Source organism: Stigmatopora argus, chromosome 5, assembly GCF_051989625.1.
Source record: "Stigmatopora argus isolate UIUO_Sarg chromosome 5, RoL_Sarg_1.0, whole genome shotgun sequence".
Taxonomy (NCBI): Eukaryota; Metazoa; Chordata; class Actinopteri; order Syngnathiformes; family Syngnathidae; genus Stigmatopora; species Stigmatopora argus.
The window spans coordinates 13,829,071-13,856,325 of NC_135391.1; the positions used below are offsets into that span (position 1 = coordinate 13,829,071).

Sequence of the window (27,255 nt, forward strand, 5' to 3'; positions counted from 1 at the left end):
AATAAAAAAAGGATAAAGACAGAGACTGGTTGTGTGGCAAAAGTATTGTACTTTAAAGCAAAAGCATATGAATACATTTAAATACTGCTTTATTTACATACTATGGGTCTTGGTGAGGTTCCTTTAATCGATCCAATCATGAATTATGAGATGCACCATCTATTTGAAAAGAATATGCTACAATCAGTCTATCCCAATTGTCTTCGTTCAGTTTTCCGACGAGTGGATGTATAACACAATACCCTACTACTAGTACTACCACTGCCACTATGACGACTGATATATATATATATATAACACAAATTCTAATCTAGTTGCGCTTTATAGTGCGGAAAATACGCTACTCAATTTTTATTTCCACTTCATTTCAATGATTCAATCTGGAAGTGTCAGAAAATGAACTGTTTTAAGTGAGATACATAATATTTATTGTAGTGAAATAACTTTAATAGTGAGATAAATTCCTGAACCTACACTCTAAATACTGTTATTTTTAAGAATTTTCTGTGACAGGTGAAGCTGATTGGGCGTCAGTCTACACAATTTATGTCACGTCAACCAGCAAATCTTGAAAGTGCATTTTTGCCTTTTAGTAGTAGTTGAAATGAGAGATAGTAAATGGGAGCAGGTGAACCCAATCAGAATAATTCCTGTGGTTCAGCACAAATAAAGATGGCTCCGTCCGCCTTCCTGGCATGGACGCTTGTTCAGTGTCCAACGTGAACACTGATCACATTTAAGTGCAAAACAGGGGCTGCTGCTAGAATAATCAGGAAGCCCAGCCGGGGCAGGCTAATACCCTCTGGGACTCACTGGGGGCCACTTTGAAAGCAATCTGGGATGGAGACCCGTCAGCGCGTGATGCTACACAGGACAGTCTTGATCACAGATCAACGGTGAGCGTGTCAGAGGATAGTTTAGCATTTATGGAGAACTGACTGGGCTTTGACCACGTTTACACCATGGCGATCTTAAAGTAAAATTGCAAACGTGACATGCTGCTGTTATTTGAAATGCACGTTTCCATGACCGTTTTGTGTGGTGCAGTCTTCCCAGGTCTCGTCCACACTTGTCTTTCCCTCCGTTGCATGCCTGATGCACCAAAAATGTCATGGATGTGCTGAACATAGCATACCTGTCAACCTCTGCCGATAACTGCCCTTATAAATGATTATGATTCCCCTTACAAACCCCCCAAAAACCTTACAAACACCGTACGAGTCGTACGGTGTTTGTAAGGTTTTTTGGGGGTTTGTAAGGGGAATCATAATCATTTATAAGGGCAGTTATCGGCAGAGGTTGACAGGTATGACATAGTCAGTAGTTGACTCAAGCCATGTATACTGTTGATCACAATTAGGCCATGTAGGTCATATCACCGGCACCCCAATGTTTGGAATAATGGATATCCTTCAAAAACAAACTTTGATTTGTATATAGTGGTCCTAGTTCCCTACATTTTTTTTTCGGTTTTACAAACGTTCAATGTGACCCCCACGTTCACCACAGGAGTCAGCGTAGGGGAACATTAATAAGATAATCCTCCCAGACAATTATAAGCATAGACACCACTTTCCAACACTGAAATGCCCACTTAAACACGCAGTGAGGTTCTTGACAATGTTTTTTTGGCTCTTGTTATTCCATCATCAAATCTGTGAGGTCAAAGACAATGATTCGTTGGGTTTCCTATAAGGTGCAAGAAAATTGAGAAGTACATTCTAAAGTTTTTGGCAATTTTAGGCTACACAATATATCAAAATTATTAATTCATTACCAGAATTGCTATCTCATTCATCAATTAATTGTGGAGTCTCTCATCATTTGATGCGGTAGACTATGCCATATAACTGTCAGGCTGTAGTGCAATGAGCAAATGTTCTTTTCCAGGCACAAACATGCATATTCATGAGCGCACAGTCAGGTCATAATGAGGAGAAGTGTCAGATCTCATTTTCATAGCAGGTAGAAGAATGTCTTCTGGGGTCGTAGGGTAATCCCTGGTCATTGTGTTTGGGCCGGTGTGGCTGCCAATTAAGTCGCCCGCAATAAGAAGCTCAGAGAGCTTATTAAAAAGCTGCAGGTGTTTGAGAGGCGGATTTTTCATGTGCGATTGTGTGAGCTGTCAAGGCTAGTTGTTACTCCACAAGGGTGCTGGAAAAAGGGTATTTGATGGGGGAATTTGGACTTGAATCAGAGGAAAATAGAACATTCCAACAAAATGCCAGACTCATTGTGTGATTTCGGACAGAATTGAGAATTTTTGTGGTTGTATTCTTGAGAGATGCAGTTAAATGGGTTGCATTTTAATTTCCAAATCAACCAGATTTCTTGATTCTTCTCTTGAGATTATGAATCTACTACTGATGTCACCTGAATTTGATAAAAACTTGTTCTCCAAACTTACAAGGTCTCCTGTAAATGTCCTAATCGACAATGAAAACTCTGGCTAAAATTAAAGACAGAATTCAGATGCAGACTTCCTGTGTGTTTTAGATTGTGGCTTTTATTAAAATGGCTTCATTCAACCAAAAATTGCATGTTTTCAAGAATAACTAAAATGCAGTTGGTGCGAAATCAGTCCGTTTTCTTGGTTTTTTTTTTCTGCTTTGAATTTCTTCAGACTTTTTCGCGGATCTAGTCGAAATAGACGTGCCTACAAAATGATGTGTTGGTAAATGCCACTGGTTTCATGGGCTTCATTACCAATGAACGGAGTTATAGAGTTCAATTTCTGCATTTACTATATTGCAGTTAATCCAACTAACCATAGATAAAATATCTGGGATATTTGATTTTGTTGACGGCTTTTCCAGAAGAAGGAACTGTTTGTACCTAGACCTTAAACTTGACACTTTCAAAGATTGATGTGTTCTTGTTTGATTTTGTCCAGCATCCAATCTGAGCTTGTTTACTAGCACTTTCTCCGGGTTTTTTCCATTAGGCGACGGTGGGCCTGTTTGTCCGTCAGACAGCACTTAAACTTTCATTTGCAGACGAGTTACGCTTGTCGCCCCGCACTCGCCGGCATTATTTTGGAACCTTTTTGGCCTCTGCGTCCGCCTCCCGCTGCCCTTTTCACAGAGAAAGTGAGAGCCTCTTCGGGCTGGAGAGTCAATTAATGAAAAATGCCTTCATGAGCAGCCCACATTTAAAGGGCAAGCGACTCAGTCAAATTGAACTTTTTTTTTTGGCATTGTCACACTGGGGTGGGGACGTTTTCCCTCAAACTTTTCAAATAGTAGTCAGGCAAATTATGAGAAAATATTATACAACAGCAGATATGATAAAGAGGTGATGGTTTCGTAGCATTTTCAGATGAGGTAACGCTAGTACCTGTACTTACATGAGGTAGAAATGTGTATCTAATCATGTTTTATGTACATCTTGTATTCTATCTGTCTCTCAAACCCCCTCTTTTTTTTTATCAGGCTGCAGTTTCTGAATTAGAGAAAAAATATACAATAATGAAAAAAAATCATAAAAATCCAGGATCACAGCTGAGATGATGAATAGTGGAAAATATTTATTCCAGTTGAGCTGGAAGAAAAATATCTTTTGAAATAGTTGGTTGTTTTCTTTCAGTCTTTCTTTTATTCAACCTACCTGTGTCAAAGTCCATTTAATCATTTTATTTTAATTGTGACATTGCCCACGCAGGGTTCCGTGCTTAAAATAGTTTAAATTTATAAAATATTGAAACTGCTAAACTGGGATTTTAGCAGTTTGGGATGCATGTTTTTTTCTCTTTTGTAAGTCTGTCCATCTATTCGCTCCCATTCATCTGATGTAACATTTAAGCATTCGACATGGCGAGCAGTTTCTTGGACTTGTGCAGAGTATGAGGCACAAGAGCAACCAGTGAAATTAAAGTCCCTTGTCTCCATGTTTAGTCCTTGTCTTTCAAGATGAAATATCTGTTCTTGGTTGTGGTTTTCATCAAGTAATTTCCCCATAAAAAATGACTTATACTCCAGTTTATTCTTTTTTATTATGCATTTTTCGCCATGAGCGACTTATGGTCTGGAGCGAATAAGTCTGAAAAATGTGGTTAGTGTTTGGTAAGAAAACAAAATATTCTAGACCGGAATTCTTTAACACTGATTATCAAATTGTATTCTAGAACATGTTTAACTAAATTACATTTCACCTTTTACAATCCTGCAATCAGAAATATTGACACCAAACTTTTCAGTGTTCATTCCAAGACTCCATCCAGTTTTGACTTGGAAAAAAAAATCGTTATCGAACACCACGGTTGCTATGACACCCGGCGTACCTCGAAAAGTCTAGGAACTTCCACCCTGTCGGAGTCCAAAGTGAGCGTTTCCATGGTTACCTGCAATTGTTGAATTATCCTTCTCAAACAAGCTTTGCTAAACTGATCATGCCTTTGCCATTCTATTGGTGTGGTGCAAGGCTCCGCATTCCGTTTTTTCCTTCTTTTTATAGGAAGTTGAGGACATTTCAATACTGTCAGCTTCATGAAAATCGGGCTCCTGGTTGTTTTGGTTCTCAGGTCACTGCCCCACTTCCTTCGGTGTTAAAGTCACCAAGTTCACTGCTCGGTCGGACGGCTAGAAAAATAGTTGGCAGTGTTTGTGTTATACGTACCAGTTTCTTACAAACTATATAAAACGATTGAATTTTTTTGCATGTTTTGAGAAGGCGGTCAGACAAAATTACCAATTTGTGTGGGTCCGTTCGTGGCAAACCTCAGATTGATACTCAACACCACAGGGCCAAACTTCAGTATCAACTATCGACGCTAAGCATTCCCTTGTCACACACCCTGAAAAGTCATCAAAACAAATTAAGTCAGTCAAGTCCAGGTTGCGCCAACTAACGAATCCCCTGCCCCCCCACAAAAAACCCCAGAGAACACCCATCCTTCCATTTGTCAACCATCCATTTATCCGCTTTAACGAGCGCACAAACCCTTCTCGGTGATAGAAGTCATGATTGTGAATTTATATGAGTGTTTATCAGAGACGGCCGGATGCATTTTACGAGGCCAACAAGTTGGAATGGGGTGGCGAGGGGTTGGGTTTCATAACTAGTTTGGCGGCATCCTTCCCAGGAAGTGATGCTCAGGAAGCAACAGGAAATTACTAACCAGGCGTGCACACCCTTTTCCCCCCTGGGAGGTGCTTGATTGGCTTTTTAATGTGACAGTGCTGTCCACCATTTGCAGACATATAAAACTTGGTCATAAATGTCAAATAAAGCAAAAGGCGAAGTGTAAAAGAGAATGAATGAATGTTAACAAATGTCATAAAAATTTGGTAAAACTGCAACACTTTTAAAGGTTAAAAAGGTAGGTGTTGCACTAACGATTATAATAGAATAACTTTTGAAACATTTCAATAATAGAAGCCTATTTTAAACTTTTGGGGTAATTTTCATAATTGAGGATCCTGACTACAAGCATTACCAGCAATTTTGTGGATTATGCAAATCCCGCCAAAATGCAGGTAAAACCTGTTAGAGAATTAGACACGTTTTCACTATAACTCGCGGGCACACCTTGGCGGCAGAGTTTAATTAACTCACTGGAGGGTTTGAAAATAGTAGCCTCCGGCATGTTTCTGTCAGAATACAATGACAGCCCAATCAAGTATCCCGAAGCAATATCAATTAAAATGCAATTTAGCAATTAAAAAAAAACATAAAATCTGTGAGTCAAATGATAATGAGAAAGCAAAAAACAATATCAAAAAATATTGAAAAATGTCCCCTTTTTGACACACTTATTTTTTAAATGTATTTCTACTGCGCCGTGATTGGCTGGCCACTAATTCAGGATGTCCGCCGCCTGGTGCCCATAGTCAGCACCCCCCATGACCCCTGGGGTTCAGAAAATGACACCCATCTCTGATACCTTTCCTCTCGATGAGATTTGGACACACTCACAATCATTCTGGCACCAGCGGAAATCGTGCCCGCGGCTGCCCGCACCGAAGCGATCAGGCGAGTGAACCCCTACACCAATCGGTTGTATTAAAGTATTATGTAGGATGCCCACAGTAATAGGTTTGCATGACTTGAATCATCTGGCCATGTCTTTCAATTTCTTTGTTTTTCCATTTTGCTCCTCTGTTGTCATAGTGACGATGCATGTAAGGAGCCAATTAAGACACTTTGATTGAAGTAAGAAATTTAGTTGGTTAAATCCTCATTAGAGTGAAAAATGACTTTGTATAACACTAATAAAACTGAAGCAGTCAGGTCACGTTCAATTTTCTTAGCAGGCGGTTCACAGTTCTGGCGTTGTGGGTTCGATCCCAGTGTGGATTCTGCATGTTCTCCCTGGGCTTGTGTGTGTTTTTTTCTGGGTAATCCGGTTTCCTTCCACATTCAAAAAACATCCATGGTAGGTTTGTTGAACACTCTAAATTGCGCCTAGGTATGAGTGTGTGCGTGAATGGTTGTCCGTTTCCTTGTGCCCTGCGATTGGCTGGACATCCATTGAGGGTCTCCACTGCCTGGTGCCAAAAGTCAACTGGGATAGACTCCAGCACCCCCCGCAACTCCACTCAATTCTTCAGTCACTCTCACTCTCTTGCGGCCTAATCACACCTTGGGTCTTGTCTTCTGGTTGGCGTTGTCGCTGTCTTTGTGTGCGTCTGCAGTCTGCAATCTGCTACTTAGGTCCTCCTCAAAGCTGAATAGACTTGAGTTCTTCTTCTCTCTGAATAGTCTTTGGGAGCGACCCGAACAAGTACAAAAATGGGGACTCCTTTGCCTTCTTTTTGCGTCTGCGCTCCATCCGAGGAGGATGGCGATGATGAAAAGGCTTTCATCGGCATTGAAAGACACGTGTAAGTGGCCTAATCGGAATCGCTGACAAAGGCGGCTAACGGAGAAGCGCTAACTGCTAACCCGGAGGCTGCTGCCGCTCCCTTGATTTAATTGCGTGACTCAGTCGTCTGTCACTTTTTCAAGCTGGCTTTCCTTTGAATATTTCTTAATGATGAATAATGTCACAGGGTTCTCAACTTATGAAAAGGGTTTTGAATTAGAATGTGTGTGTGTGTGTGAGGTGTGCCCGCCTGTGCATCTGTTTCCTCAAGGACTTTTTTTAAACAGGGGCAGAAATAAATTCAAATAAATGCATTTAAAAGAATATGAATAAATATAGAAATAAAGTTAATAACACAGTAAAAACCAATAATATTGTATTCATTCATTCAGTCGCTTCAATGGGGGTGCTGGAGCCTAACTATGGGCAGTAGGTGGGGTATTCAGCCAATTGCAGAGCACACTGAGATGAATAACATTTCACGGTCACACTCGTACTTAGGGACAATTGAAAGAGTTCAATCAGCCTACTATGCATGTTTTTGGATATTGGCAGAAAAAGTAATAGTGCTGCATTTTTTTGCGTATAGCCTAGATTGGGTACTGAGGGATAGATTGACTTTGATTGAGACATTACTTCTGCGGGCCTACACCTGCAATTAACATGTTTTCCTGCTGTTTGTCTGTATGGTTTCCCTCAGAGTCAAGAAGAAGACCAAGCCCTTGAACCTTAAGATCCACAGTAGTGTGGGAAGCTGCGAGAACTTACCCACCTACCTACCCAACCAGCGCTCACCCTTGCACACCGAGCGCTCACTGAGATCTTTCTTTTTCCCTTCCTTCGTACCTTCCACGCCACCCGTGCATGCTGAAACGCCCTCTGCAAGTGAGACCTCTTCTCTCTTTATTCATGTCTACTAAGTGCAGCTCTGGGAAATATGATAATAATTATAATAATGGTTACAAAAAAACTGGTATGGAATGAAGCTTGTGTCACCATAAGTAAAATCTAAGGGGGGAATTCATACTTTGGTCTGGACTTTTTTGGTCCAGTTCTTTTTCAGATAGTATTTTTTGTAAGCCCCCCGGGATTTGACATCAAACCTGCGCATGTGCAAACACTGTTCAATCATTGGACAAAATGGTCTGGGCGGGGTTACACCAAACTACGGGAGTAAAAAAAAACATGGACCTCCAACTAGCAAAATTTGACGAATCGTAGAGTTATGTGTTAATAACTCGATGACATTTCGTCTCCTCACCAAACCCTAACTCATGTAAGGCGACGTACTGCTAACCAAACAACATTTCCCATAATGCTCGTGGCCATGAAAGCTTGTTACGTGCAAATAGGTGTTAGATTTCATCTTTAGTCAGAAACACTTGGAAGCAAGCTGAGACCACCTCTCTGGAGAGGTCTCGTACCGATTTTTTTTGGTCCTCATCACAGTTTGCTGGTTTGTATTCACAGCAGCCCAAGGTGCGCACAACAAACTTAATAGGTTTGGACAGTGCAGGTGTGAATACGCCTTGAATATAAAAATATGACATTCAATTCAGTCGCTCTGTAATTATATTGCATCCTCACTAAAAATTGAATCAAATTCAATCCAATGTGATGGTTATCACAGTCAATCAAATGTTATAATTTACATTAAATGCATCATCAAGTTGCTCTAACAGATTTCTGGGTAATTTAGGAAAAGGAGTCAATCGCAGATAAAGATCTCCTCTTGGTCCATCCTCCATGTCAAGATTATTTAGTTTCATTGCCAGAGCTTTCTTATAATTGGACCACAAAGAACATGCATTTGACCTCTTAAAACACACTTTAATGATCAATATTTGCCACTATACGCTCGCAACTGTGACACAAATGCACGCGTTCTGTCACTGCACACAGGCAAGATATTCGTTGACTCCCATTTTCCTATCCAGTTCATAGCGAATGCAGAGTATCCCACAGTCACTATTACTCTGTTGCCATTACCCACATTGACAGCTGCTTTTCTCGCCTCCCGACGATGCTTTACATCGAATAAGCAAATAAATTGTGTAAACTACGTCAGGAAAGATAACAAATATTTACAGTGGTACTTCGAGATACGAGCTTAATTCGACTGAGCTCGTGTGTCGATTTACTCGTAACTCAAATGAACATTTCCCATAGAAATGAACTAAAAACTAATTAATTCGTTCCAACCATCTGAAAAAACACCAAAAACAGGATATTGGATTGGAAAAACATTTTTATTTGTTCTAATTCGCCATCTATTAACAATGTAACAAATAACTAGTGGTTTAATAGTACTAAAATGTGTTTAATAGTACTAAACTTAGACGGATTTCGCAGAGGGACAGAGATTGAGGGGGGGAGAGGAGGGTGCGGGAAGAGACTTTTTGCACGGCAACACGCTCGTAACATAACATAAACAAATTTAAATGAACTTGGATTACGATGCAGACACTCAAAAATAAGTTTAATCTAACCTTACATTAAACTTAATTCTAATTTGTTTTAAATTTGTATACTTTTCTTCTCCCGGCTCTATTTGCCCCGCCTCCACCCTGACTTTCAGATGCAACCTATCGAGGGTTATTTGCTTTTGTCTTCCCTTCAAAATATTCCCAAAACGATGCACACAAATGTCCTCACAATAGGATAACGCACGACCACTTGCCAACGAGAAGTAGTATATACGCCATTCGCACTGACTAACGGGGGAAAAAAAACAAAATAATGCAACGCTCCGCCCTGTGCTCGTAGAGACATTACACGAGGGAGTTGCGACCAGAAAGACAGTGCCCATGATGTTCTTATGAGCAGCCTCTCATGTCCGCTGTATGCTCGTACATCAAAATTTGTCTCGTATCTCAAGATAAATATTTGCCCAAAATTTTACTCGTATCTCAAGTAATGATGCTTGTATGTCAGGGCACTCGTATGTCGAGGTACCACTGTATTTCGCAAACACGAGAAATTAGTCGAATACAGCATACTAAAAGTTCGACTTCCACACAATTTCATCTTCATAGAATCCACTATTTAAGATAATTTTCTTCTTTGTAAGAATCTTGAAACCTTGGTTCATCCATGACAATTTATTTTTTTTCTTTTGTATGTTGTTGTCAGCCTCTCCCTGGTAGCGTAATCACGCTCATCTCCATAATCCATCTGCGCTTTCCGGGGTTAGACTTTAAGCATGGGCCCCGCTGCAAATTGCCACCAGTGAACAATGAGGCAGGCGGGCGTGCGAGCTGCTGCTGCAAGGCTAATGCATTATACGGGAATGGTATGGAAACCATTAGACAGCGCCGGAGCTGTGGAAAACGGCAGGGGACAGAGGAATAAATGGGGGAATAATGGGGGAATAATGGAGCCCGAGTCAAAGAAAACGGAATAAGCTGATGTATCGCTGCCGGTTTACACTGTCAGACAAAAAACTAAAATAAATGCCGGGGGCATGCAGTGGAATAATAGCACGTTGTTCTTGCCTGTGGCTCATTGTCGTGCTGAGACTTCTGACCGTTGATGCTTTTTCATCTTGATTTCTGTCGACATAAACGGTTTCTCGCCGATGGGAGTCCTAATTTGTCGATTGCTATCTGCTAGGCAATCAATATAGTCTAAATTGCTATCAGGCTGAAAACTTGTATTACAGTGTTGTTTTTTCCTCAATTATGAGTACTTTTGGTTACTACACATCTGAGTATGTTAATCTAATTTTATTCTTCTATATATTAGGTTTTTTTGGAGGGGCGTCCCATGAGATTGTACTTTGTGGCCCCTGACATGACATCTAAATTATTTGTTTTTGCAAACAGCTCATCATTGCCTTGGATTTTTTCTCTTCGATTTATAGTACATGTTAGCAGAGTTAAGGGCTCATGATAGTTATGAGCAGTTTTTGTCCAGAAGGTACTCAAAGTGAATTGGCAACAATTACTTGATTGAAACTTTATTCCAGATTGACATGGGTAGAAGGAAAATGTATAGTGTTATTCCTGCAACGTAGGTAAAGGTCGGCTAACAACATCGCCAATTTCAGGAAATGTGAGGGACTGAATATATTCAGTTTGGCCACCGGGGCATCCTGATCCCGATTTCTATTGCTGCACCAACGAAATGCAATAGTCATTGCAATGTGCATCACAATATGAAACCTACTCAATTACACATGCTGCGGACGATGTAAAATTCATTTTCTGTTCCAGATTACAATCTGTGGTTTTCGATGCATATCGGATTGGTATGTGTGTGGTGTAATCCCATCTAGTCTTATCTTTAAAAAAATACATTTAAAAAAAGTTTCATTTATTTATGATTAAAAACGGGTGATTTGACATCTTGCAAGTAAAGCTCACACCTGCAGCATTCAATAATGATTTTGCCCATCAACACTAACTAAGTCTCAGTGCTGTGAACGTTATTGAGGGGACATTTGTCATTTATCACTGCACCCATAACCAATTTCATACATAGCAATTGTGTTTGGCTAGCTTCTGACCATTAGGTGTGTCATGTAAAAGTAATGGCAGCCATTTATCGGCAATAAATTGTTTACCTGAAGAGGAAAGTAAGCCTGCTGTCATCGTCCCCAGGTTAGAATCCCTTAACCTCGATTATCAGATCAACAAGTGAACAGATCAACCAAGTGGGTGGTGAAAAGGCACTAAAACTGAACACCGAAACAATCCCATCTATAACATCGGAACTGGTACCCATTTGGCAGCGGGTTTCATATTTGGTAAATTTGAAATTCATAAGAGGAACCACTTTTTTTGCAGTTATGTAGCATTAGATTCAAAGGGAGGAATTATTCGCGTCAGGCTGGAAACTGGGATGCATGCAGGACAGCAGTTTGAATTCCGGACTCTCTGGCCTAAAACTGTATACGAGTACCCTACCTAGTACATAGCACAAAAGTATTTGTACTGAGTTACTTTTCACCTTTCTCTATATCTGCCTATTAGAAAGAGACGCATACATACATACACACACACGCTTGCACAGAGTGAGTGTGGGATGTGTTAAGTTGTGATTATAAATGGCCCGAACGTCCTTTTACACAAACTGCTGGGACTTTTTTTCTATGTGGGGTGACGTCAAGCCTCTCTAAACCAGCCGCTTTGCGTCACACGTCTCCTAGCGACTGACTGGGGGTCCCATTGAGACCCTGCGTGTAGAAATTGGCTCTAAGGACATGCTAAAATTAAATTGCGGGTAACAGGGGCAAGGAGTGTGCTATCAAAATGAAGTTGCTCCACGCAAAATTGTCACGAGATGGAAACGTGACCCATTCCGCCTATGAGATAAGCTTAAAATGACAATGTGTTGTTTTAGGTATTATGCCTTCTCGTGATTGAGATGACTAAATATTGGAGCCAGAAACCTTTAGGTGATGATAAAAAGGCTCCTTCAAAATATTACTAGTGTGTTGAAATGGGATTATGGCCAGTTTTGGAGAGGGAGTCCAGAATGTAAATGTCTGTCTGGTCCTGCAAATAGTGACATACGATCGTAATCTGTTCCGGGACTGAGATCGTATGTCAAGCTTTCCGTAACTCGAGCGAACGTTTTCCATTGAAATGAACTAAAAACAAATTAATTTGTTCCATCCCTCTGAAAAAACACCAAAAACAGGATATTGGATTGGAAAAACATTTTTATTTGTTCTAATTCGCCATATATTGACAAAGTAATAAATAACGAGTGGTTTAATAGTAATAAAATGCGTTTAATAGATGTAAAATTAGACGCATTTCGCGGAGGGTAGAGACAGCGACATACATGGAGGTGGGGGGGGGGGCTGTTTGGGGGGGACTTTATCCACGGCAACTCACTCGAACAAACAAATTTAAATTAACTTGGATAAATATATACAGACACTCAACGTTTAATGTAACTTCACACAAAACTGAATTCTAATTTTGTTTTAATCTTTTTTAGCTTAGTTCTACGGGTTGACTCCACCCGCACGTTCAGCCGGAGTCTTCAAAACGAACGCATCAAGAGTTGTTTGTTTTTGCCTCCCCTTCAAAATATTTCGAAAATGACGCGCACAAATGTCATCACAATACGATAACGCGCGACCACTTGCCAGCTTGTCAGGGTGCCTCTTTTCTACAAAATCCGAAAACTCTTGCCACTTCGCGAGCATGTCTTTGATATCTTTTGTAGCCAGGGGCCCCGCCTCTTCCACCGCCTCCTCGCTACTGAGTTCCGGCAACAAATGTTCCGGCAACAAATGTTCACTCTCCTGGAGCTCGATTAAATCCTGTGTCATGAGTTTTTCGTGGTGCTCGGTGATTAGGTCATTCACATCTGCCTCGTTAACCTCCAGCCCCAAGGAATTTCCAAGCGACATGATATCATCCATTACAACAAGTTCATCATGTGCAGCCCAGTGCTCATAGATATATTTTATACACGAAAGAGACGCAAAAAAGATGGCCACCTGGCTTGGTCGCATCTCGAAAATGTGATCGTATCTAGGGCGAATTATTCGATCAAAATTTTCATCGTATCTCGAGCATGTCGTAGGTAGAGCTGATCGTAGGTCGAGGTACCACTGTACTCCTTTTTAAAGTTGCTCAGGAAAACAGGAACTTTGCAAATGGTCGTTGCATCGAGAGCAGATACAGGCAGAAATATAGAGCACTTAGTAAAGTCTGATTTTACTTTAACATCTAATATGCTATTAACTTATAGACAGACGCCACTGCCACAAATGAGTCATATTTCTTAAGTAACAGTAGTAAATTAGTTAACAGCTTATTTGAATTCTTCTTATGACAGTGTCATCCGTTGTCATAATTACTATATAACTTGACACCTGTCGTGAAGATAAAGGAATTCTTATGACAGATGTGTCTTAAACCGAATACAGACGCTCCCCTACTTACGAACGAGTTAGGTTCCGAGCGATTGTTCATAAGTTGAATTTGTTCGTAAGTTGATTCAGTAATATATTTTGTATTATAATTTATGTTTAAGGCCTATATACGTATATTGAAGGGTTATATAAGTGCATTTGTATGTTTAAGGCTTGTATAAGTAACACGCATTGGTTTGTACTGAAAAAAACATTTAATAAAACGGAGAGAATACATACAGTACTGTATACATACATTAGAGAGAGAGAGAGATTTACTAGAAACTGGCCGAAAGAAGCTATCTAATGACGATTGCAGTTTTCTTTTTTTCATCATAAATGATGCGGTAGCACTGTATGGCATCATTCAATTGATTTGCAAACTTTGTGCAACGTTCAATATTTGGGTCCTGCTGCTCGATCTTTATGTTTATAAATGGTACTGACGGTCGAACGATTCAAGTTGTATTCCCGTGCAACGCGCATCAAGCTTCGTTATTGTTGCCACTCATTTCAAATGAAATGGCTTGCCTCTTCCTTGCACCTCCCTCAATAGAAGCCTTTCACTTTTCACCAACCATATTGAATAATGGATGCACAAGATATTTAATGATAAAAATGAAAAGGGTTCTTAGCGGACTGGAGATACGTTCACGCACTTCCGCACTGCAATGAAGTGGGCAGAAGAAGGTAGATGGTGGGTGAGCTGAGCTCTCACAGCGCCAGGCGTCGGTATTAGCGGCAGAAAGAAGCACTACTCGGAAAAAGGCGCGCAATACAAAATCGAACTTACGAATTTTTTTTGACATAAACGCAATTTGCAGACATGTTCGTATGGACTGTTGTTCGTAACTTGAATGTTCGTAAGTAGGGGAGCGTCTGTACCTACAAAGTTCCTAAACCGCTACACTAATCCAATGACATTTCAACGAACAAACACATTTAAATTAACTTGGATTAATATATACAGACACACTCAAACATACGTTTTGTGTAACTTTACACAAAACTGAATTCTATTTTTTTATTTTTTATTTTACCTTCGTTCTGGCCAGGTAGTTGTTTGCCACGCCTCCACCCTCACGTTCGCTATCGATGGGCTGTTTGCTGTTGTATTCCCTTCAAAATATTCCGAAAATGATGCACACGGATGTCCTCACAATAGGATAACACACGACCACTTGCCAACGAGAAGTAGTCTTGAATTAGCGATCGCTCCGCCACCGGGAGTTAACATGCTAAGGGGGGAAACAGGAAATGCAACCTCCTACCCACGTATTGATTGTGGGTAATGAAGTTTTATTCTGAGAAAGGGTGCCACTGGCAATCAGTGTTGTATGCACGAGTATACTTCATTACCCAGAAAGCCCTCTTTTTGCCCACGCATGCGCGTTGTGCGTTTCCTGGTACATGTGTAGGCGAAAGAAACTGTTCAGTGTTCGTAGATATCTGTCATACACGAAAGAGATGCGGCAAAAAAGATGATAAACAGCCTCTCATGTCATGGCCACCTGGCTTGGTCGCATCTCGAAAATGTGATCGTATTTAGGGCGAATTATTCGATCGGAATTTTCATCGTATCTCGAGCATGTCGTAGGTAGAGCTGATCGAAAATGGTCGTTGCATCGAGAGCAGATACAGGCAGAAATATAAAGCACTTAGTAAAGTCTGATTTTACTTTAACATCTAATATGTTATTAACTTATAGACAGACGCCACTGCCACAAATGAGTCATATGTCTTTAGTAACAGTAGTAAATTAGTTAACACCTTATTTGAATTCTTCTTATGACAGTGCCATCCGTTGTCATAATTACTATATAACTTGACACCTGTCGTGAAGCTAAAGGAATTCTTATGACAGATGTGTCTTAAACCGAATACCTACAAAGTTCCTAAACCGCTACACTAATCCAATGACATTTCAACCAATGGCAAATTTGCCACAAAAGTGACATTATATACTGAATTACACTTAATGACATTCATCATATGCATTAATTCCTCTTCATAACATATGGCATGCCATAATTATGGCACTGTCATAGGAAGCATTCAAAATAGGAGGGTATTTATGAGTTTAATTTATTGGTGTTATAAAGGTAGTGGTTTTCTGATTTGTACGTTGGAGTCTTTTTTTCTTTTTAAAAATATTGTAATTAGGCTACTGTAAAATATTTTTCTATCCAATACAAAAAAAAACCCAACCAAACGAAAAAAAATATTGTGTTACGTAAGTGTGGTGTTGCGTGTGAAGAAGTACATTATAGAGGAGTGACACCACTTGGCTAAAAAAACGACTTCGGAGAAAACAAATATTGGAGTTATAACCTCTCAATTTACAGGTGAACAAGAGCCAGCGGCTGTTTTTGGTCTGTTGCTCAATAGATGCTTCAAAATCTTGCTTGTTTTGTTCACTGCTTCTGAGTAACTGTGAGTGTCTCTAATTGAGAACATTGTGCAGGTACACTGACACCTTGTTTTATTCTACATGCCAAATTGGCCGAGCAAGAACTAGCGGTGTCTTGGTACATGACAAAGCACACTGGGAGGCAATAAAGAAGAAAACACAACAAACAGTGGCAATACTACATTTGGTATCTGGGACTTACCCGATGTGATCGGCTTTGTACTGTAGCCCCACTATCAGATTGCGAGCATACAAACTATCAATTCCGAGTTGCCCTCATCCCTTGTTTTTGTATTGGAGTCCAAGGCCACATCCACACTGCGGGTCAATTTGGATTTTCTATGCTGTTCAATTTGGAGTTTTCTCCGACTCTGATCTGGACTTCTTTCTTTTGTGGCTATACATATTGGATATGTTTCTGATGCCTCTGCAATATGAGATCCCATCCGCATTCAATTTATTCCTAATTGAGTGAGTACGTCGCCTCAAGAAAAACAAACAATAAACTTGATTGAGAATTGGTGGATAAAAGCAGGCAAATACCTTCCGCTTCTTGATAGTACACATGAAGCTATTAGGTTAAAACAATTTGAGCTCCGGCGGGGTTTGGAGATATTGTTTTTGAAAAGACAAGATAAACAGCGCAAGGTTCTGAAACAGTTTTTATGAAGCGCTCCTTTTATTTTTATTTTTTTAAAACTCTACCATTAGCATTTCATAGCAATCCCCCATTTTTTGTATTATTATTATTATTATTATTTATTTATTCATTTCCTTTTTCCCCGGAATTCTGTCACTAAAATATTTTCAATTTTTCCACATGAACGCCAACACTGTAATAATATTGATAATTATCATGGAAACATTTTGCCTAGAAATCTCATTCATTGTATTTCAATTGGTTTTAGTTAGGTGTGTGTCAGCTGTCTGGAGAATTGTTTGAGAAATTTGTAGTCTAATGGAAAATGTGTCGAGGGCTTATTTTGTTTCACTTTAACTGTCAACGTTGATTGCTTAAAATCAATAACATTTGAACAAAAGAACAAAAACAATGTGAGATCCGATAGCATAAAATCATGAAAAGCTGCCACAAGCGTGACAGCTGGCAGCTCCCAAAGGGACTACAACACTACATACATGTGATGCGGCACACGTGTGTCGCAGAGCACAGCCATTCAAAAGACGCATTCCTCTCACATTGTGCATCGCATCTATTTGTGCAATATGAACAGCTACACTAAAGTATTGGAATTGAAAAAAATCCTATTGCGCATCTTGCCCTGCAGTGTCAACATAGATTAAGTTAGTAGTTAATTTGGAGTAATTCCTGCTGATTCCCAATCTGACTCCTTAGAAATACATCAAGAGGAAAATAAAAGTATTTTTTTGTTCGTTTGAATAAAATTATTACAATAATTCAATGAATCCAATTTTTTAAATTCATATATGGTGCCTTTTTTAATTTTTTTTTAATCTAGCAGCATGTTCCACTCAGACTCACTACTCAAGCGTAGCGGGAATAATGAAAACTCGCATGTACTGTATGTCATTCAAATACAAATTATTGTAGACGCTCATTATCAGTGAAAACAATAATTTGGATAAAAGTTTAGAGTTAAATGTAAAGGAATAAAACCCCTAAAACTCCCTAAAGAAACGCAAATATACAGATCATAAAATATCATTTTCCCTTTTATGCTTAGTGTTATAAAATCACATGAACTAAATGTCGAAATTTGAAATTCATAACATTACAATGTGAAATTGTCGCTGGTGTGTAAAATTCATCACATCAAACCGCAAAAAATATCAAGCTAAATTGTTGAAATGAGCTTAGTAAAACTTGTGTCAAGTGCATTATGCTGAAGCATGAAATTCATCATATCAAAAATGGAAATTTATCACGTTCCAATGTGACTCACTGTTGTAATAGCAATGCACAACACTACATATGGAAATAGATTGATGGAATTTCATTTTACTTCAATAACAAAAAATCATTTGCTATACTGTACAGGAAAATTGAGTTTTGTCTATCCACGAATTAAACTGTTTAGTAACTACCGTAATCACAGTCATTTCCCATCCCCCTTTCCCAGTCCCGCCCACACACACTCAAAAAGAAGATACTAAGGAGTGCTGAGTGGCGTCCATCACATGCCTGCTCCTCTAGCTCTGGATTGAGTTATCAGCTTGATTGAGTGTAATTGAGATGTGCATCGGAGTGCCGAGAGAAGATGGCAGCCCCCCGGGGGCCGCAGGAAGAGGAAGAGGGGGCGGTCAGTATTGGGGGGAGCAATGTGGAGCCACTAGATGAGATTAACTGTCAGCGAGTCACCATCACTGCCTGCGCTTTGATGAGGACCAGCCATCCTTTGTGGTCATTATCGCTATCATTAAAAAGGAAAAAAAAGACAAATCAATAAAGTTCTTGCTCTGCTGAAAGTTCCCAGTGGATAAATTAAAATTGTCCTGTCATGGCAAGTTGGAGATAAAAAAAAAAACAGTGGGGTTCTTGGAAATCATCTGTAAAACGCATTGTTAAATAGATTTTGCTTTAAATATACATTTAAAAAAAACATCGTAAAAAAAATTCCAATATTATTTCGAAATATAGCCACATTTTAGTAAAAATAATTTTACCCAGCAAAAATCCTTTTTATTTTTACACAAAATCCCTCTGCCTTTCTTTCCTCAAGATTTCAACTACTGCGTCATAAAGATTATCCATGACTTTCAGTCATTCCCAGAAATAAAAGTTCCTATTTCCCCCCTAAAACTGACACAGTCTTATTTATTATCACCTTTACCAGTTTTATGAATATAGATTTTGGAGTAGAGCTGTTTCAGATACTTCTGTACCAATCCCTGTTAAAATAAATGACATGTTTGTTACAGATTGTAAAAGAATCAAATAGACTTTGCCATTGAATGAGTTAAGATGCTAAGGAAATCCTTTTGTCCCTCTCACCCACACAGACACCCTGTCAGTGCCTCGCTGGTCCCCACAAATCCCCCGGAGAGATCTGGGAAACTCCATCAAACACAGGTAAGCATGGGACGGGAAGGCCTCTTTCATAACTCTCCCACTGGGGCAACCTCCACAACGTGGGTGCTCGACTTCGCACAAACGTCATCAACCTCCGATGCGGTGACATCTAAGGGATATTTATAGTGGCGGTGGGTGTCGAGGACAACGAGGCTGAAACACTGAACCACATTTCCACCCTTAATTGTAATATTTGTCACGTAAAATTCATGACATGTGGCAAGTTTTTTGGCTTTAACTTGATGTACTATGACGATGTGGATGGTCACCAAAAATGTGTCTTAAATAAGAGTAATTTGATAAAATAAAACAAAAAAAACAACCCTAGACATGGTAATTTGATGTATATATATTATATTCACATGGCAACACACATTATCTTAAGAAAAAATACTTAAAAGTCTGTCATTGGGTTGCCAACTGAAAAATGGAATCGTCCCGAATTCATAAAGAAAAGTACAAGTATGATCATGCAATTGGAAAATAGAGTCCGAATAGTAGAAGAAACGAATTCTGGCCCTTTAAGAATATGCAGGCAAAGGTTTTCTCCGCCTGTCCATTTTGACAATTGGGTATATAAGTATGATAATGGCAATCCGAAATCGCACTCATCTCATTGGTCGAAGTACTATCGCATGCCATGAAGATAACAGAAGAGAAAATGGCACCATGGATGACCAAGAAAATATTTCAACAAGCGAAAGACTCCTGTAGCTATCTGCACAAATGAAAACATTTCATAGTCAGCATGCATGATGAAATAGGATACTATTGATTTTCATGCAGCTTTATATTTTCAGATAAATATCCATTTTGATGGCTGTGTGATATATATTTGCGTGTTCATCCATGTGCAACTGTTGTTTCTTTGCAGTGCCCCAGAAACTTGGAGTTAATCAATTATTTCCCCCTTTCCCCTCATAAACGCCACCATAGAGAATGGACCATTCGGAGTGCCATCAGTCAATGGTGTCGGCTGTGTTTACGATTAGCTTGCAGTGGCCTATTAGCTTACAGTGGCCGTCTGGCCAATGACAGATAACTAATATGGACTGACACTATCCTATTGTCATAATGAAGGCTAAGTGACCTCCATGACTTTCGTTAGCCAGGCTCACCTGTCAAATAATTTTGCTTAATGCCAACCAGCCCCCAAATAATAAATAATACCCCCCCAAAATGGCTGTAAAATATTTTAATAAGGTGACTACGGGAGGACGAGTCGCTTGCATCTTGAGTGTTAAGCCATATCTCCTATGCGCAGTCACAGCAAAGTCAACAGAGCCAAAGTGGGTGAGAGAACTAAACCCTACTCTACTGGCGAGGGATGTACAGAATAAACAGCAAATTACATAAAGGGACATTTCTATTTGTATTGGCCTGTGAGAGCAAATAGAATCCACCCTCGTTCTACTTACAAATAATAACTCTATTTCAGATTACCACAATACACTTGCAGTTTCATTCAGTGGTGTGAAAACAATAATCTCCACCTTAAAGTTGCGAAAATTAATCCAATAATAATTTGTTTCCTGTCAGTATTTAATTCTCCTCATTTACCAAGCAGTAGAAATACATTTTAGTTTTAAATACTTCGGAGTAACATTAGACAAGAAACTTTCTTTTAGCTAATACACCTGTGACATTCCGAGAACTCATTAAAAAGAGTCATTTATTCGCAAATTGAAACTTCCTCCCTGCTGCTGCTATCTTAAAACATCATTCAGTTCATTTTTCTGTACTATTGTCACATTTTTTTAGCATGTTATCTGTTAAAAATTCAAACTCAAAACTCGTATGCATAACCACCACAGCTTCTAGAATGATGGCTCTAGCTACACCAAAATTTGTCGTTCTCAACAATAGGGAAATTACGTTCTTAGCATCCCTAAGCAAAAGACCTTGACACGCAGACTTTGCATGTGTAAGTGGTTTATCCTTAAATGTTAGTGTATGATCAATGGAGTCCTTTTTGGGACATTCTGACAAATCCAGATCTGATCTCAGACTCTAAACTACCATGGTTAAGATTAGGTTAGGTTAGATCTTTATTTCATCCCGTAATTTCCCGGGAAATTTCTTGGTTGGAGACAGACACAAGACACACAAGACATTGTAGACCTAGGTATAAAAACTGGAGCCACACACAGAAAACAAACAGCATTTTTGAGAAATGTATTTGTTGTGAAGTAGAATAAAAATAAATATTACCATGAAGACTTCGAAGCCAATTCAGCTGTTTAATTGACTAGAAAACTGGTGAAATTGAAGTGAGGATAGCTATTGACTGTGTAATCCCAGAAGTGGAAAAACAAAACCCGTAATGTTTTGATAACATCGAAGCTTTTTACTCCACCAATTATTGTAATTTTCCAAGATAATTAATCATTGAACATGAATATGAATAAGCCGGGACAATGTGGAATTTAGTTGGAGTATGTAATATGATGGGAAAGATATTTTTTCACATAATCTTGATTAATACCCACTAGTGCAGCATTAGCCTCGATGTATCATTATCCCAACATTGCAACCCAAATTAAATAGTTTTTATTTATTTATATTTTACAAGGTCCTGATGCTGGAAGTCTAGATGAACTCTATGCACATTTTTTAACTCTTTTTGTAACCCCAGCTAAAATCTGAATTTTTTTTTCTAGAAAAAATAATAGCATCAATTCCTCCTTAATCTCAAAGAATTTGCATTTTATTTCTGAAAAATTTACAATTTAGAAGTCTTTGCCGAATTTTCCACTTTAACAAATTTTCCCAAAACTTTTAACTTCAAATAAAGGGGGTAATTTATGTGCCCCAACAATCTGAGCCTGTTCCTCTCTCTCTCCCTTCTTCCAGCTTCTCATGCCTAAGGTGAACACTTGATCATTGTCTGATTTGAAAGGTCGCTCGATTGAGACACCGCCCTCTCAAATGTCACGACCGCCATTTTTCCTGTCCATGTCGCTTTCACACATGCCATCATTGATATTCTGTTGTCTTCTACAGATTTTCCACCAAGTACTGGATGTCACAGACATGCATCGTATGTGGAAAGGGAATGCTATTTGGACTCAAATGTAAAAACTGCAAGTATGTATGTAGCCTGCCTGTTATTTTAGTCAATTTTGCTCAATAGGGAAAATAAAATTTTTGTGCAATTCTTTGCCGATAGAGTAACTCCTCAATTCCCAATTGTAACATTGGCATTTAGAGCATGAAAAGAATCTATGTAATGACTACCACCAAATATACACGTCTATAGTTGCACAATTTCCACAATTTTTTTTTATTAACTTCTAAAATATGCTCATTTAATTTGGTATTTCTGGATCCATCAGATAAGCTAATGTGTGTTTCAGTTTAATCAGTGTGCAGCTGGAAATTTATTTTGTTAACTTTTGTGATTAATTAATAAGAGTTAACACATTAAAGTCACACCCCTTATATATATATATATATATATATATATATATATATATATATATATATATATATATATATATATATATATATATATATATATAAACTGTGCAGTTTTTGTTTTATACTGTTGCCACATCCAAGACGTGGCTATAAAAGAAGAATTTCCCCATTGTGGGACTAGTAATTATTTCTATTCAATTGTATTCTATTGTACTTTTCCTGTAATTGAGTGCAATCATCTGCACACACATTTAGGCTGAAGTGCCACAACAAATGCACCAAAGAAGCTCCGCCCTGCCATCTACTCATCATCCAGCGAGGCGGACGAGAATCACTCAAAGGTAAAACAGAAACATTTTTTCTTCTTTTTACTTTATTTTATGAGTGATAGAGTCGAATCACAAGATTTGGGGATATGCATTATCTTTTCCATTCAGTCATAAAATAATATAAACTTAACTTCTGCGAACTCCCTCTTTTTCTAAAGTCAATGATCGTTCGGGCAATGACTGATATCTGTAAAAGAGTGATTTGCGTCAATTACCCCACAACCAGAACCTCACTGGTGTATTGATTTTGGACTTTTGCACTTGTCATCGATTTTCATTAAACTTTCTAAAGCGGCTGAATGGAGCTGTGGCCATGGTTGGTGCCCTTTGTTGTAGTATTTCCTAAAACTGTTGGTGAAAACCAGCGGTAAAGGGTGTTGTCAAGCTGAAGGAGCTTTACTGGACATTTTTGACTTGTGGGACTGTAAACTTGATAAGTCTTAGATGCCTCTGTGGAATCCAACTGGAGTGGTGAATGAAGCAAAAACCTTGTTCTGGAAAGAGTTTGGTGAAACCATCGAAAGAATGCTGTCCTTATTGTTGGTAGAAAGTGATATTTGTTTCCAGTGAGGTTTTCGACTGGACTAAAGTCCAAGGGTTCAAAAACCACATGTGAGGCGGTTTGAATAAAGATCAGCACCACCAATTCTTAGGTCATGTTATGAATGTACCACCACTCACTCACTCCCCAGCATTTTATTGTTTATTATTAGTCATCGTAGTGGGAAATCCAGAAAGCATCACATTCTTTTAATCAAGGCGAAATGCACCTTTGAGGATTTACTCTTAACCAGCGCATAAACTGAGTCATATTTTTGTAACATTGACGAAGGCAGTCCTGATCATAATTTGAATGGGAATTGAAAGGACAGTCACTTTGGTTCATGTTGGTGTCCGTAAACAAGTCAATTTATATCCTTTCAATGACCAGAAACACCAGCAAATATGACTCCTTTTGAGTGTAATACTGAGCAAATATGAATTCCTACGTAATTATCTTGTGTTTCCTTCCCTCATATAAAACATGTTTCTCCACTGTTATCTGGTTGCCAAATTGCTTGTTAATGAAGTTGCTTGACACATCTCCCTCATCCTTTGAAGAAAAAAAAATTCAAATCCTTTGTCTTTTTTGTCTCCCCTGAAAAGACAACCAAGGAATGACTCAAGGTAAAGAACGCTAATTAATTAATAACCGCCTAATTGTCGGGTTGAAGCTAAAACCCATTTTACATTTTCCGCTGCGATAATGAATGTTTTCACAATTGAGAGAACAAATCCTGATGAAAGAGGGATTAACTCTCCTTTCCAGAAATCCTTTAGGAGGCTATTGTTTCATTATGAAACAGCCATACTGCCTCACCGTCAATATTGTCATATACATACATATATATAATCTTTTTTTGCTGGCAGTCGCTCGTCTGGTGCGAACCGAGTCTGTGCCATGTGACATCAACAACCCGCTCAGGTACAACGACCTGCACGTCAGTCAGACTCTGCCTAAAACCAACAAAATAAACAAGGTGAGTGCATAAAATGAAAAGAAGACTTGTTTACTTCGTCTCACGCTTCTCAGATTAGCTCTGTTTCCATGGAGACCAGAGTTGGGATAGGAACCTTTCAGGATATGCTAAAAGAGTGAATATGTTTTTAGTCCTTGCAGCGTTTCCTGGTTTACATGTGAAAGTCGTTTCAAGAGTAATAATTCACAGAAAATTAAAAAATTACTACAGAATACATACAGCTACAATCTTCTGTGGTGTTTATGAGAACATGTTGTTAGAAAGGGTATGCTGGAGACTCCGATTTGACGACATAGTGTAGTGAGGGTCATTCAAAACTAATATTCCATCACTCTGAATAGTAGTATTGGAAGCGGATTCTGGAGAGCATAGCACAAACTGAGGTCCGGACGCTCTCCTTCCAAATTTGCTGGTAGACAGCAGAATTAATTCTTCCATCAATTGCAGCAAGTCGTCCTGTTCCTGAGGTAGCAAAGCATCCCCAGACCATCACACTGCCACCTCCATGCTTCACTGTTGTTAAAGTGTTCTTTTGATGGTGCTGTGCCATTTTTTTGCCAAATGTAATGGCACGCACACCTTCCAATAAGCTCAACTTTTGACTCATCAGTCCACAGAATGTTCTTCCAAAATTGTGGAGGATCATCAAGATGTTTTTTGCCAAACGTAAGACGAGCCTTTATATTCTTTATGGAAAGCAAGGGTTTTCGCCTTGGAACTCTGCCATGGATGCCACCTTTGACCAGACCAATATCATATTAACCATTTTAATAAATAGAATAGAGTACTGCGGCTTGATTGTAGAGTCACACAGTTATGAGATCAAGGGTTCAATCCCAACTTTGTATTCCTATATGGAGTTTACATAGTCTCGCTGGGCTTGCGTGAATTTCCTTCAGGTGTTCTGGTTCATTCCCACTTCCCGAAGACATGCACACTAGGCTGGTTGAACACCCTAGATTGCCCCCAGGTATGAGCGTGAATGGTTGTACGTCTACTTGTGTCCTACGATTGGCTGGCAAACAATTCAGGCTGATCCACACCTGGTAGTTGGCTGAGGATAATGATGGAAAATGTATGAGTGAATGAGTCTCCATATGTACCCTGCAACTGAAAACACCTTTTTATTAACTTGGTGTGTACTAAAACATATTTGTTTGACTCCACATCAAGTTCTTTTTTTTCTGCCTCTATGGAATTGTGTGTCCAGGATCACATCCCAGTGCCGTACCAGCCAGACTCCAGCAGCAACCCGTCCTCCACCACTTCATCCACGCCATCCTCTCCTGCCCCACCGCTGCCCAGCAGTGCTACGCCACCATCACCACTGCACCCCTCGCCGCAGTCGGCACGGCAACAGAAGCACTTCAACTTAACCGGTCAGTAATGTAAAACTAAATTGCTATCAAACTAAAAACAGACTTTAACCTGACTAGATGGTGACATTAAATCATTGATTAATGTAAGTTTAAGTAAAAGTAAGACTTCAACTCTGCGTGATGGTGAAAACATTGACCACTCAATTGATTTTTTAACTTTTTTTCATGATTTTAAATCAAATAAAAAAGATTTAAAAAAATTCTAACAGATTTGTCTGTCTCTTTGCAGCGTCCAGTTATTTCAAATATAAACAGCAGTTCATATTTCCAGGTAGGCCATCTTTATTTGCTTCCATATATGATCAATTTTAACCATTAAGGTGACTACAATTCATCTTTGATTTTTTTTTAAACACCTGATGGCTTCAAATCATTTTGATGTTGACAAAACACATACTTACATTGGGTCAGTTTAAAGCCACACTCAAACTATGTGTTTTGGGGGGTCATTTTTGACAGTCACAGTGTCAGATTACAAGGCATTGTGATGTGAATTTGTAGAGTGTCACTGAACGGCGTTTGCCCGAGCATATGTCATAGGGCGTGTCCTCTATATGTAAAGGGAAAAATAGATTACGAAAAATTCTTCCTCTTGAATGGCGGGAAAGGACTGCATAGATTAGATTAGATTAGATAACTTTATTCATCCCATATTCGGGAAATTTCATTGTCACAGTAGCAAGAGGGTGAGAATGCAGACACAGGAAAATACATTTTAGACATAAATAGATAGGTAATAAATAAGTTAACAAATAAATAAATAAATACATGAATAAATATATAAATAAATAAGCGTGTTGCTGATTATATATATATATAAATATACATATACATACATACACATAGATGTACATGTATACATACGGTTGGTCTTAACATTCAGCCATTTGTTGTTGTTAAAGATACATCCTTCAAACATCTGAGGCGACTGTTGCTCTTAACAGGAAAAGAAAATGTGATTTGCATCCGTCATCTACACTCGCAGTGAAAAAGGGAAAGTACATGCAATTACATTACTGGTCGATATTTAGCAACAAATCGAGGGCACATTAGAACACGTCACACCATGTGACAAGATCAGATGTAATTCTGTAATTCTGACATGCAGCATTTTTGGGTTGCCTTGGCACCTTCAAACTCAAAACATCAGTCAAATTTGTTTAAAAGGTAGATTACCTCCAGTCTTAACAAATATGTCATGTTTTGAAATATACTTGTATTATAGAGTACGTTCATTTAAAACATTGTACATTTGATCACACTGAAATCAAGGCTAAAATGAAGATCATAGATGAGCTTGTAAATCATTCTTCAATTTGACAAAACGTACAATTGAATTGAAAACCTGAAGTTGCCTTGTGAAAAAATGTTAAAATAAATTTCTTCACTAATAAATGATAATTTTCCCTGTAAGAAAAAACTTAAAATACTTATGATCAACTGGCATGGATTAATAGTGTTTCCTTACAGTT

At 38.9% G+C, this 27,255-nt stretch overlaps 1 protein-coding gene across 4 annotated transcripts in view; it reads left to right on the forward strand.

The window, feature by feature from the left end:
- The window catches only part of ksr2 (kinase suppressor of ras 2), a 73,596-nt gene that overhangs the window by 27,014 nt on the left and 19,327 nt on the right, over positions 1 to 27,255 (forward strand). For all 4 annotated transcript variants that reach the window (XM_077599963.1, XM_077599964.1, XM_077599965.1 and 1 more), the window contains 8 exons: positions 7,503 to 7,687; positions 19,066 to 19,135; positions 22,139 to 22,222; positions 22,811 to 22,896; positions 24,031 to 24,051; positions 24,295 to 24,404; positions 25,615 to 25,783; positions 26,013 to 26,054. In XM_077599963.1, the coding sequence (XP_077456089.1) occupies positions 7,503 to 7,687; positions 19,066 to 19,135; positions 22,139 to 22,222; positions 22,811 to 22,896; positions 24,031 to 24,051; positions 24,295 to 24,404; positions 25,615 to 25,783; positions 26,013 to 26,054 (767 nt within the window). The remainder of the gene's footprint in view (positions 1 to 7,502; positions 7,688 to 19,065; positions 19,136 to 22,138; positions 22,223 to 22,810; positions 22,897 to 24,030; positions 24,052 to 24,294; positions 24,405 to 25,614; positions 25,784 to 26,012; positions 26,055 to 27,255) is intronic.